This window comes from Phyllosticta citriasiana (assembly GCF_038021145.1).
Source record: "Phyllosticta citriasiana strain CBS 120426 chromosome Unknown IWZ02scaffold_21, whole genome shotgun sequence".
NCBI classification, from domain to species: Eukaryota; Fungi; Ascomycota; class Dothideomycetes; order Botryosphaeriales; family Phyllostictaceae; genus Phyllosticta; species Phyllosticta citriasiana.
The window spans coordinates 26,857-38,619 of NW_027117298.1; the positions used below are offsets into that span (position 1 = coordinate 26,857).

Here is an 11,763-nt window from a genome sequence, read left to right on the forward strand (position 1 = left end):
CGTGTCGGGCTCAGCTCCCGTCCTACAAAAACCACCACCACGCCCGCTCACACTGCTTGCTGCTCCCGCCCTCCCTCGACTCTCAACCCTCCCCGTGATACCCTTTCCCCGTCTCTCTTTCTCTACATTGGGCCGACAACAGCAGCCGCCAACATCAGCTCCGCTCTTGTCGCCACAATGTTCGTCCACAAACGCGGTACGTCTCCCGTCTATGACGACGCCTCCGCTTTGTTGCCTCCTAACGCCATGGTTTCTGTAGATGGACGCAAGGAACGCGTCCAGTTCGACAAAATCACTGCCCGCGTGTCCCGTCTCTGCTATGGACTCGATCCCGAGCACGTCGACGCTGCTGCCATAACCCAAAAAGTCATTTCGGGTGTCTACCACGGCGTTACCACCATTGAGCTCGACAACTTGGTGAGTTTTTCAACACGCGGTTGACCTCGCAAAAGCTAAATGCCGTCGACTAGGCTGCCGAGACTGCCGCGTACATGACCACTACCCACCCCGACTACGCCATCCTGGCCGCCCGCATTGCCGTCTCAAATCTCCACAAGCAGACCAAGAAGCCGTTTTCGCTCGTCATCTCGGATCTCTACCACTACATCAACCCCAAGAACAAGGTACACTCGCCCATGATTGGCAAGGGAACGTACGATATTATCATGAAGCACGCCGATGAGCTCAACTCGGCCATCGTCTACGACCGCGACTTCAACTACCAATACTTTGGCTTTAAGACGCTCGAGAGGTCATACTTGCTCCGCATCGATGGCAAGGTTGCCGAAAGACCACAGCACATGATTATGCGTGTCGCTGTTGGAATTCACGGCGAGAACATTGAAAAGGCCATTGAAACGTACAACTTGATGTCTCAAAAGTACTTTACCCACGCTTCTCCCACCTTGTTCAACGCTGGTACCCCCAAGCCCCAGCTTGCATCATGCTTCTTGATCGACATGAAGGAGGACAGCATCGAGGGCATCTACGACACCCTCAAGACTTGTGCCATGATTTCCAAGACGGCCGGTGGAATCGGTCTCAACGTCCACCGCATCCGTTCAACTGGCTCCTACATTGCTGGTACCAACGGCACCTCCAACGGCCTGATTCCCATGCTCCGTGTGTACAACAACACCGCTCGCTACGTTGACCAGGGTGGCAACAAGCGCCCTGGTGCTTTTGCCATCTACCTGGAGCCTTGGCACGCCGACGTCTTCCCCTTCCTCGACCTCCGCAAGAACCACGGAAAGGAAGAGGTCCGCGCACGCGACTTGTTCTACGCCCTGTGGGTTCCTGATCTGTTCATGAAGCGTGTCGAGCAAAACGGCGATTGGACTCTCATGTGCCCTCACGAGGCCCCGGGTCTCGCCGATGTCTACGGCGACGAGTTTGAGGAGCTGTACGAGAGGTACGAGAGGGAAGGCCGTGGTCGTGAGACTATCCGCGCCCAGAAGCTGTGGTACGCCATTTTGGAGGCTCAAACCGAGACCGGCAACCCCTTCATGCTCTACAAGGACGCTTGCAACCGCAAGAGCAACCAAAAGAACCTGGGTACCATTCGCAGCTCCAACCTGTGCTGTGAGATTGTCGAGTACACCGCCCCCGACGAGGTTGCTGTCTGCAACTTGGCCTCCCTGGCCCTTCCCACCTTTGTCGATGTCGAGAATGGTGTCTACAACTTCAAGAAGCTGCACGAGGTCACCCAGGTCCTCGTCAAGAACCTGAACAAGATCATCGACATCAACCACTACCCCGTTCCCGAGGCCAGGAAGAGCAACATGCGCCACCGCCCGATTGCTGTCGGTGTCAACGGCCTTGCCGATGCTTTCCTCGCCCTCCGCATGGCTTTCGACTCTCCCGAGGCCAGGCAGCTTAACATTCAGATTTTCGAGACCATCTACCACGGTGCCCTGACTGCCTCGATTGAGCTGGCTAAGAAGGATGGAGCTTACTCGTCGTACGAAGGTTCGCCGGCCTCTCAGGGCATCTTGCAATACGACATGTGGAACAAGACGCCCACAGACCTCTGGGACTGGGAGGCTCTCAAGGGCGAGATTGCTCTACACGGCGTGCGCAACAGCTTGCTTGTTGCTCCCATGCCTACTGCCTCGACTAGCCAAATCCTTGGCTTCAACGAGTGTTTTGAGCCCTACACCTCCAACATTTACTCGCGTCGCGTGCTCGCTGGCGAGTTCCAAGTTGTCAACCCATGGTTGCTTAAGGACCTTGTCGACATGGGTCTGTGGTCGGACAACATGAAGAACCGCATCATTGCGTCCAATGGCTCTATTCAACAAATTCCCAACATCCCCGACGACATCAAGGCCCTCTACAAGACTGTGTGGGAGATTTCTCAGCGCAACATCGTCCAGATGGCTGCCGACCGTGGTGCCTTTATCGACCAGTCTCAATCGCTCAACATCCACATGAAGGAGCCTACGATGGGCAAAATCACTTCCATGCACTTTGCTGGCTGGAAGCTTGGTCTGAAGACGGGCATGTACTACCTGCGCACTCAGGCGGCATCTGCTCCCATTCAGTTCACCGTCGACCAAGAGGCTCTCAAGGTCGCCGACACCAACGTTGCCCGCCGCGACGGTACCAAGCGCCGGACTCTGGGCACCGGTGGCTACCAAGCTGCCTCTGTTCCTCGGCCCATGTATATGCAAAAGACTTCGGAGAGCGGCACCTCGACTCCCAACGGCGTCCCTACGCCAACTGCCACCCCTCCTCCCACCACGCCGTCCAAGAAGGAAACGAATGGCAACCCATTGACGCCGTCGAAGGATGCCATCACGGCTCCCCAGTTCAAGGCGGACGTTGCCGATGGTGACAGCCCGAAGCTCCTTTCGACTGACCCGACCAGCGAGGTCCCCAAGGAAGAAGAGCTGCGGACACCTGCGCAGAAGAACACGGACGACGAGGACCAGGAGAAGGAGAGCGGGAACCGCGAGTACGACATTTACGCTGATGCCGTGCTGCAGTGCAGCATCGAGAACAAGGAGGAGTGCTTGATGTGCTCGGGCTAGATCTCCCGCATCTCACTTTAGACTTGGGACGAGGTCATGCATTGTGTGTTGGATGGCTGGTCTGATTTTAACGCGTCATGGGTCTTTTCTGCTTCCTTTCTCCTGGGCATTACTTTTGTATAGTGGACTTTCGCGGCGTTTACGGAGCATGTCTGATGCAAAGAGGAACTGGACAGGTAGGTAGTCTAGTCATCGTTTCAAACCTTTCGTTTTTGCAAGTCTAGTGGGCACAACGTACAAATAACTTGCTTTGCTGTTCTATCTTGCGTTCCCCATTGTCCAATGTGTTCATGTCCCGTGAAGAGGTGGGACTGCAAGCCGACGCTACAACGCTTGCTTCCAATATCGAAGAGAAGGTCTCCCTGGTGCTACGGCTCCAAAGGAACCACAACACCTTTACACTCACCGAACCCAAACAACCTCTCGCCCGTCTCCGCATCGTGCACCCACCCCGTCAACGCCACCTCATCACCATCTTCCAACCACGCCAACGGCCGGCGTCCACCGCCCAGCTCAACGGGCCGCGTGCCCATATAGCTGCGCTCCGCGAGGCAACAGCGGCCGGAATCGTCGCCCTGGTGCAAGAAGCGTCAGTACCGCGCTAGCGAGACGCACCTAATTTTCAGGCCCACAGAACGACGTGACTTACCTCGAACAACGACATGGTGCCCGTGCCCAGCAAGTCGCCCGGCCCAATGGCGCTCCCATTGCGCGTCTGATGCGCCAGCAGCTGCCGGTACGTCCAGTACGTCTGCTTGTACTCTGCGCGGCACACCTGCACCCCTTCTTCCCCATCTCTCTCCTTACCCTCACCATCATCACCCGCACATCCCCTTCGCAGCGAGACGGCGCAGCGAATGTCCAAACACGGGGGCGTGCCACCATGGCTGTCCTTTTCGGACAGGTAATCGACAAAGGGCACGCGCGGCTGCAGTTGGCGCGGGAGCCGGGCGCGCGCGTCGTCGAGGGCGTCGAGCGTCACGATCCACGGCGAGATGGTGACGGCGCCGGATTTGCCGAGGAAGGGCCCGGTTGGGCCGGCGGTTTCGGAGGATTGGATGTCGCGGGCTGCGTTTGTTTGGGGGAGGAGTAAGTCAGTCGGCGAGATGGGGTGAAAGGGGGGTCAGGGGGTTTGACACGACAGCCTCCTTCCTACCCACGCCTCCCACCCCTTACAAAAACAAAAAACGCGTCAAAAACGCCAGGACAGTGACTCACCACTCCAATCATTCAACAGCACAAAACCAAACACAACGTCGTCCACCTCGTCCAACTTGACCGTCTGCCCCACGGCCGTCTCGCCGCTCAAATACACGCCCAGTTCGAGCTCAAAGTCAAACTTCTTGGACGCGCCTACGTCGGCGACTCGGTCCAGTTGAAACTGTCCGTCGATCGGGCCCCAGAACCGTCGGACGGGCGTGCCCGAGATGAGGATGTTGCGCGAGTTGCCGTAGTAGCCGAGCGGCGAGTGGTGGAAGGGGGCGCGGGCGGGGATGGGGTGGTTGAGGAGGTCGGCCATCTAGATGTTTGCCGTGTGAGTGAGTGAGTAGGTGGGTTCTCTACCACCTTCCGTCCTATCCTGCACCCCTCTCCCCCCTAACCCTCCCCCATCTATGGCATCCCTTCCAATCTTCCGTCTCCCTACCACACCACCACCGCGCCATGCTCAAAGAACCAATCCGCAAACGCAAACAAAGAAAGGAACCACATACATTGACCGCATGCCCCAAACTGCTCACATAATCCACATAATTCACCGTCATCATGGGGACGTGATTCCGCGTCTCGCGCTCCTCCAACAACGCCTCATCCCACTTCCCCTGCCCCTTCCCATCATCAACAATCTCCCCCCACACCTCCCTCACCCGCTCGCGCACCGCCTTCCGCACCGCCCGCGGCTGCGCCGCAAACGCATTCAGCGTCTGCGCGTCGCGCAGCGTCGAGGGTTCGAAGAGCGGGATGGCGTCGAAGGCGCCGAGGCGCGTCAGCGTGGAGAGGTCGATGATTTTGTTGGCGATGCGTGTGGCGGGGCGCGGGGTCGGGGAAGAGGTGGTGGAAGAAGTGGAGGAGATGATGCCGAAGGGGATGTTGGTGGGGGGAAATTGGTCGCTGTCGGAAGGGGCCATGGTGCGCGTCGTTCTTTTGATGGTTTTTATTTGAGTGGGGGATTGGGGGGTGGTTGGTTGCGTTCCTTGCTCTTTCTTTCTTTTTGGTCGCGTCGTGGGTTGGGGGAAATCGAATTCTGGAGCGATCGATGGATGGTTCAAATGGCGCCGCGCACGATGACTGGCTATTGAGACAACTGAAGTCAGTAACCTGATCAGTCCACGGCAGCAGTGATCGAGAGCAAAAGAGATATCCACTTCGAACAGCACCTCTTCCTTCAGTCGCAGTCCTTCAAGAAAGGACCCCCTTCACACACAGAACCAAGATCCCCGCGAAACCACGCCTACTCTCACTCCCCAAGACAACCAATAAACGAATACAAAATCAAAAGAATAAACACACTTACATCCTTCACAATCTCTCACAACAATTATTTGGATCCACGCACGGCCAGAAGTATACGTCGGTCGTCCCAAAGCCCCCATTTTATTCGTTGGGCCACTCCGTCCAGCTCAGCTGGCTTGCTCTTTCGGCTCCGCCCGCGGCCAGCCGCCCGGGATGTGGACCACCGCAGGCGCGAGCGCGTGGGAACCCCGCCCTCCGCAATTCCGCGCGCGGAATTGCTTTGATGGTTTGCTTGCTTGGATGCGTCGGTTGGGTGAGAATTCATTACGGAATATGGGAATTTGGTCACTGATCCACGTTCTTTTACTTTAATGCCGCGTGTTCATTCTTCGGTTACAAGTAAGTACTTGGGAAATTTATCGGGGGGTTGGAGTAGGAGAAGGAATAAAGAGAGGTTTGATGTAGCGGAGAGACGCTCAATGTTTTGCTGTATGTGTAATTACAACGATCGACTTTTCGCCATACAAAAACGACAAGTCACCAATTCCCTCTTCATTCTCGTGCTCAACCGGAAGCAGTGGCAGCAGCGACAACGACAGGCTTCTCCGTCGGGAACTTGTTGATGTTGTCTTCAGAAATATTCAGCGTATCCTTTATAATCTGGTGCGGCGTCAACGCGAGCCACTGTCCAAGAGAAATATCTACCGAAGCCACAACATTTAGCAAACATCACACACTGGCAAAGAACACCCGGAGGACACATACCAGCAAAATGATCCGCCTGCAAGACCTCAAGCAAAACGACGTCGTCCTCGCCGACGTTCTGAATGTAGTGCGACTCGGACTGAGGAAAGTATCCCACGTCTCCGGCATGGTAGTCAAACGTCGTTGCTGTTTTGGGCGGCTTGAACAGCGTCGCGCGCGCCGTCCCCGCAATGAAGAAGCTCCATTCATCGCTGGCTGGGTGCCAGTGGATCTCGCGCATGGCGCCGGGCTTGATCGTCACCAGTGCGGCTGAGAACTTGGACGCGATGGGGAACGTGAGCGGGTCGATGATCTTGACGCTGCCGCCGGCCACCTGGTGCGGTTCTTGCTCGGAGAAGTGGTATGTGTAGCTGTCCTTGCCTTGGAGCGTACCGGCTGAGCTAGTCACGTTTTGGTTTTGAATATCTTTTGGAGCGGCGGTGCCTGGAAAGATGAAGAGCTCGCCTTCCGGAATGTCGTCAAAGGCGGAAACGTTGACGTTGAGGTTTTGGGCTAAGACGGATTTCTGGGGTATGGTTAAACGTGCACCATACAAGATAGCCGAGGAAAAGCTTACCGGGTTGTGGGCAATGATTTCAGAAGCCAGGAAGGTGTTGTCTTCTGAAAAGCTGCCGTCGTCGAAAACCAGCATAAATTCACACCCTCCCTCCAGTGCTTGGATGGAATGCGGTACGCCTCTGCGACCACATCAGTGACACACTACTTGAAACCAAAAATGAATTACTTACGCTGGGAAGAACCACACGTCTCCTTCAGATACATCGTCAATGAATGTCTTTCCATCTTCTTGCACGGCCTAGTCCAGTTAGCTATGAGAAACTCACGGAACTGACCCATGACATACCTGCACCCGCGCACTGCCATTCAACATCAGCGCCCATTCACTCGCCAGATGCCAATGTAGCTCGCGGTAGCCATTCGGCTCAAGTCTCATGTCAACTCCAGCCATGGCAGTGGCGAGAGGCAAAACATCTTCGTTCTGCTGCCTCGACCAACCAGCATTCCCCTTGCCTTGCTTAACCCTGCTCAAAGCCAGACTCCACTGCGCATTACCCGTGTCGCCGTGGTCTGTTCCCGGAGGTGCCAACTTGTCGCTAAACAGCTTGTCCAGGGCAGGAGTGCGAGGGCCAGGGTCCGTCCCGCCCTTGGAGCCTCTGATGGGTTGAGGGTTTTCCACGTTTGAAAAGTCGAGGTACTCGCCGATATTGGCATCCTCTTTCTGGCCTGGAAGTAGTTGGTAGTCACCAACGTCGTCGGTTTTTTCTTGGCTTAGGACGTTGGTGGGATTATATCCCAAAAGTTCTTCTGACCCACGCAAGCCTGGATTGCTGGCAGGTGCGCAGTTGACGCTCCCAATAGCGAGCACTGACAAGAGAGTCAACTGCGGGATCGTAGTGTGTCTAACCATTTTGGGCTTGGTATATCTGGATGAAATCGAAGCAACGAGGTAGGTTTACACTACAGGTCAATTCATGAACGTAGTGCGGAACCCTACACTTTATACGTCACCTTAGGAGTCAAGGGATTTGAGCCCCAAAATCACTGCATCTACCTTGGCTGCACCTCCCGACTCGCTGCAGGGTCGTTCCCCTCACAATTTAGTCCTTGACAAACGCCGCATCCCGCGATCAGTTAGATGCTCCTCGCTGCAGGTGCTCGTTCATCTTGGCAACGTCGATGGCGTCGGCAGGCTTCTCGCTTGGCTGCAGAGAGAACTTGCATATATTGTAAAAGAGAGATTGACTGAGACATGATGTCGACCAAGCGGAGATGAGTACCAGCAGATGGGATTGAGGGCGTCTGGTCTGGGTGCAATGCTGGTCGATGCAGGGATATCGCTGGGCCAACCCATTGGCCTCTTCTACTGCGCGTTAAATTTGAGCCATGCCGTGGCCCTTTCAGCTACAGATGATTTGTGCTGTAGCAGAGGGGCAGTGTCCAGATCCGCTCTCTAGTCGGCTTGGGCACAAATTTCCAATTGCTTCTGTGGACACAGCCAAGCGGGAGTCCACGTCGACTGTCAGGACGGGACAGAGGTTTTGATTGGAGTGGTACGTCATAGGCTCCTCCGTGTTAGAGCGCTTTGGGTCGTGCTAGCAGTGACGGCTGGTGCAGAGGACCAATCGAGGCAACGGAGGCATTTTCCCCCATTTGCAGTGACCAGATGCCACAAGTGTAATCAGTGGGGTTTTTCATTGTTGGCACTCTGCCGCGTGAGTGCCCGCAGAATCCAAGTGCAAGGTCAGCTTAGTGAGCTTGAACATGAACCCTACACACTCTATCAAGTCACTTGGTCGTCAATGAAAATCGCACCAACCATTTGCTGTAATGCTTCCTCAATCCAGAAGGTACCTCGTGAAGTTGATGCCAGCATCGACTGGTGTGCTGTGGCCTGGCGGACTGGGATTAGCGTGCTTACTGAGCGGGTGTTTGGTCAAGCCATTGTCCACCCTGGAAGCGTGGCGGATGACGCTGCTCCAATTCGGAACTTCGGCATCAACCAACACCAGGTAGGCGTCATCTATAGTGGAGAGTGCCATGTCCCGTCAGCCTGAACTCGCCGTCGTCTGCTGAGAAGTAGAACCGGAGGTGAGGATGCGAATGCATTCAATGTTTCGACGACCGATCTGCGCCAAGAAGTCTTTTTGCCAACAAGTGGAACTCCCAAGCTTTGAAGCGATGCCGTTGAAAAGCTTGGTAGCGTAGCTCACCGGCAAGCTAGAGCGAGATTCGAACTGCTCCGGATGCAGAATCCCAGGACAGGTCCGGCCCCGGTCGTGGCCATTCTCGAAAGCGGGGCGAGCTGCATGCGCGTCCCGCATCCCGAACCGCAGGTTTTGGGATGGGAAAACCGGGCCAATCTAGTCCAAGCTAGCTACCACGTCTAGCTTGCTGTAAATTGAAGGTGTCCAATGACGACATTTGGCTGTGAGCCATTTCCGCTTCTGGTGACTTCTGAAATGAACCTCTTGACATTTCTTTTTTGTGGTTCCGAACGTCGGCAGTAGTTGGAACCCCACTGCAGCGCGGATGTGTTTCCAATACAGTTGACAGTAACAATGGAAACCATGAGAAGCCATGTCTCCGGTTGGTTGCCATCCTCAAGACAGAGAACAAAGAGTTCTCCTTAGAGCTTGGCGTTCTCTGGTCCTGCACGTCCTAGAAATTCTTGACCCATGTCACCGTGGATTAGAGCTTTCGTGACTCGATTTCGAGAGCGTGCAGCGCCGTCAGCTGCCTCAATTTGGATGATAACAGAAAGTTCTTCACAGCCACTTCAGACAATTTTGCCATTCTGACAGAGATCTGCGCCTTCGAAAGTGGCTGCAAGCCGCGTACAGAGCTGAAAAGACGATGCACCGCCACGACGGAGTCCACGACCGAGGCCGTCGTCCGTGGGGCTATAAAACTTGCCAGAGCTGACAGACGACGCTTTATTCTGCTGATGTGTGTTCTGAACAGTTGTATGGCGTGGGCAACTTTGCACCCGCAGTCGTGCTGGTGTTGCTAGCGAGAATGATTCGTTCGTAACCCCAGTCTTGGCTCGCACGAGCGCCGCCGGAGCATCAACCGAAGAAAGAGATTTCTGGGAAAAGGAGAGCCGAAATACTCCATAAGAAGCCATCAATGAGGATGGACGACGATGAAAAGAGGTGGAGTAGAGGCAGTTGAGCTACAGTAGATCAATCATTGCGCCATAGTCGGCCCTTGTCTGGTGGTTTCCGTCGCAACCACACCAAACAGTCTTCCGCATCGGGAGCAACCATGCCACTTTCTTCCACATGCTACTTACGGCTGCCGCCCTTTCTTCCGACAGGACATTCACCTTTGCACATCACCTCCGCCGCCTTGGATAATTATCTCGAGGTGAGTTTGAACATTCTCACCCCTCGCTCTGCATCACTTCGCTTTAATTCAGCACTCTCTACTTTCTGTTCCAACTGGGCCTGACATTGAACTCAGCACCCTTCACTCAATCCGTCTAAAAAGAGGTTTCGATATCCTGCAATCACCGTTATCCTGCGCATCAAAGAAAAAGCCAAATCGAAAAAATCTTACCTTACCCACGCGACCACTCCCAAATCATCGAGAACAACCACCACCACGCGTTCGAGCGGTCTTGACGCGCACCACAACGTAGCTCCTCCACCCTCTGGGTGCGTTCGATGCAGTCTACGGCCGCCATGTTCCGATTCTTCACCTCGCCCGCCCAACCCACCTCGCCGGAGCGCGACTCCAACGCTCAGGCCCAAACCGACATCATCACGCGCCCGTCGTCGCCGCGGCTCCAACTCACCTACGCGCAAAGACTGGAGGAAACTGTAGCTGTGTTGCGCGCCGATATCTCTTCGCAAAAGACGCACTACGAAAGCCTACTCTCCACTACCACGTCGGCGTCACAGACTAAACTCGCGGAAACGCGCGCGGCGTATGACGCACGAATCGAACGATTAAATTCGAGAGTCACCTATCTCGAAGATGAAGTGGCAGAGTTGAGAGAGTCAAACCGGCGACTGGGGCGGCGGAAAGAGGAGCTGGAAGCGGCAGGGAGGGAGCGCGACGAAGCGATGACGGCGCTGGAAGGCGAGCGTTTCGAACTGCAGCGGGACAACGGGGGGCTGAGGGAAGAGAGGGCGCGGTTGAAGGCGCGTTTGCAAGCGGAGCGCGCACGGCGAGAAAAGGCGACGCGACTGTTTGCGGAGGCGCAGGAGGCGCTGCGGGTCGAGGACGAGGACGACAGCAACGATGAAGATGAGGACGATCGATTCGAGGATACGAGCGAGGAGCCTGCTGCCGCCCCAAAGCTGCTGCGCCAGAGCGCCAGTCGCACTTCGTTGAACCGCCAGGGCTCGGAGCGCGACAGGACGAAGAAGCAAGGCGGCAAACCGCAACAGCAGCAGCAGCAGCGTCGACAAGACAGAAGCACCAACACAACATCGACACCCCGCGCTCAAACCGCCAGCTCCACCTCCCCCGCCGACGACGCCGACCCTTTCACCGGCGAGACGCTCCGCGGCGTGCCCTCTCACGAAAGCAGAGAGCAACAACAACAACAACAACAACAACAAGGAGACCAACACCCGCACACAACGCCGGCGCAGCGCCTCTCCAACGTCGACCCTCGCAGCCTCGACGCGCTGCGCACGCTCGGGGCTTCGCGCAACAACTCGCCAACGCCGCAGCCGCCGTCACAACGCAAAAAGGCGGCGGGGCCGAGCGCGAGGGGAAGCGGAAGCGCGGGCGCGGATAAGGAGGCGTCGCTCTTGCCTTTGGGTGGTTTTAATGCTAGGGCTGTGAATATGGCGCCGAGGCATGGTAGGAAGAGGGCGAGGGTTGACTCGGATGGTGAGGGCGACTCGGCTGCGACGAGTTGAGTTGGATTGAATTGAATTGAGGGCGTTTGATGTGTTGGTTGGTTGGGTATGTATGTATGTTGGGTGTAAAGAAAGGAAGGGAAGAACGGAGGAAGGCTCTGGATTGTCGATATGGGTGTGTGTCCATTGGGATATGGAGA

General features: G+C 55.8%; 4 protein-coding genes across 4 annotated transcripts; 2 read left to right on the top strand and 2 right to left on the bottom strand.

The window, feature by feature from the left end:
• The first annotated feature begins 14 nt into the window (after window positions 1–14).
• On the top strand, window positions 15–3,278 carry IWZ02DRAFT_465148 (ribonucleotide reductase). The gene is made up of 3 exons (XM_066768443.1): window positions 15–196; window positions 260–417; window positions 471–3,278. The coding sequence occupies exons 1-3, from the start codon at window positions 178–180 to the stop codon at window positions 3,030–3,032; spliced, it is 2,739 nt and encodes a 912-aa protein (XP_066617717.1). The 5' UTR covers window positions 15–177; the 3' UTR covers window positions 3,033–3,278.
• A 122-nt stretch (window positions 3,279–3,400) lies between these two features.
• IWZ02DRAFT_437563 (uncharacterized protein) lies at window positions 3,401–5,158 on the bottom strand (the record flags this gene model as incomplete). Its single annotated transcript, XM_066766641.1, has 4 exons — window positions 3,401–3,607; window positions 3,682–4,100; window positions 4,251–4,551; window positions 4,745–5,158. The coding sequence occupies 4 exons, from the start codon at window positions 5,156–5,158 to the stop codon at window positions 3,401–3,403; spliced, it is 1,341 nt and encodes a 446-aa protein (XP_066617718.1).
• A 603-nt stretch (window positions 5,159–5,761) lies between these two features.
• IWZ02DRAFT_512796 (putative oxalate decarboxylase) lies at window positions 5,762–7,656 on the bottom strand (the record flags this gene model as incomplete). The annotated part of the gene is made up of 5 exons (XM_066770566.1): window positions 5,762–6,184; window positions 6,249–6,753; window positions 6,805–6,925; window positions 6,977–7,044; window positions 7,093–7,656. The coding sequence occupies 5 exons, from the start codon at window positions 7,654–7,656 to the stop codon at window positions 6,048–6,050; spliced, it is 1,395 nt and encodes a 464-aa protein (XP_066617719.1). The 3' UTR covers window positions 5,762–6,047.
• A 2,423-nt stretch (window positions 7,657–10,079) lies between these two features.
• IWZ02DRAFT_503214 (uncharacterized protein) lies at window positions 10,080–11,623 on the top strand (the record flags this gene model as incomplete). Its single annotated transcript, XM_066770327.1, has 2 exons — window positions 10,080–10,115; window positions 10,212–11,623. The coding sequence occupies exon 2, from the start codon at window positions 10,415–10,417 to the stop codon at window positions 11,621–11,623; it is 1,209 nt and encodes a 402-aa protein (XP_066617720.1). The 5' UTR covers window positions 10,080–10,115; window positions 10,212–10,414.
• Between the last annotated feature and the right edge of the window lie 140 nt (window positions 11,624–11,763).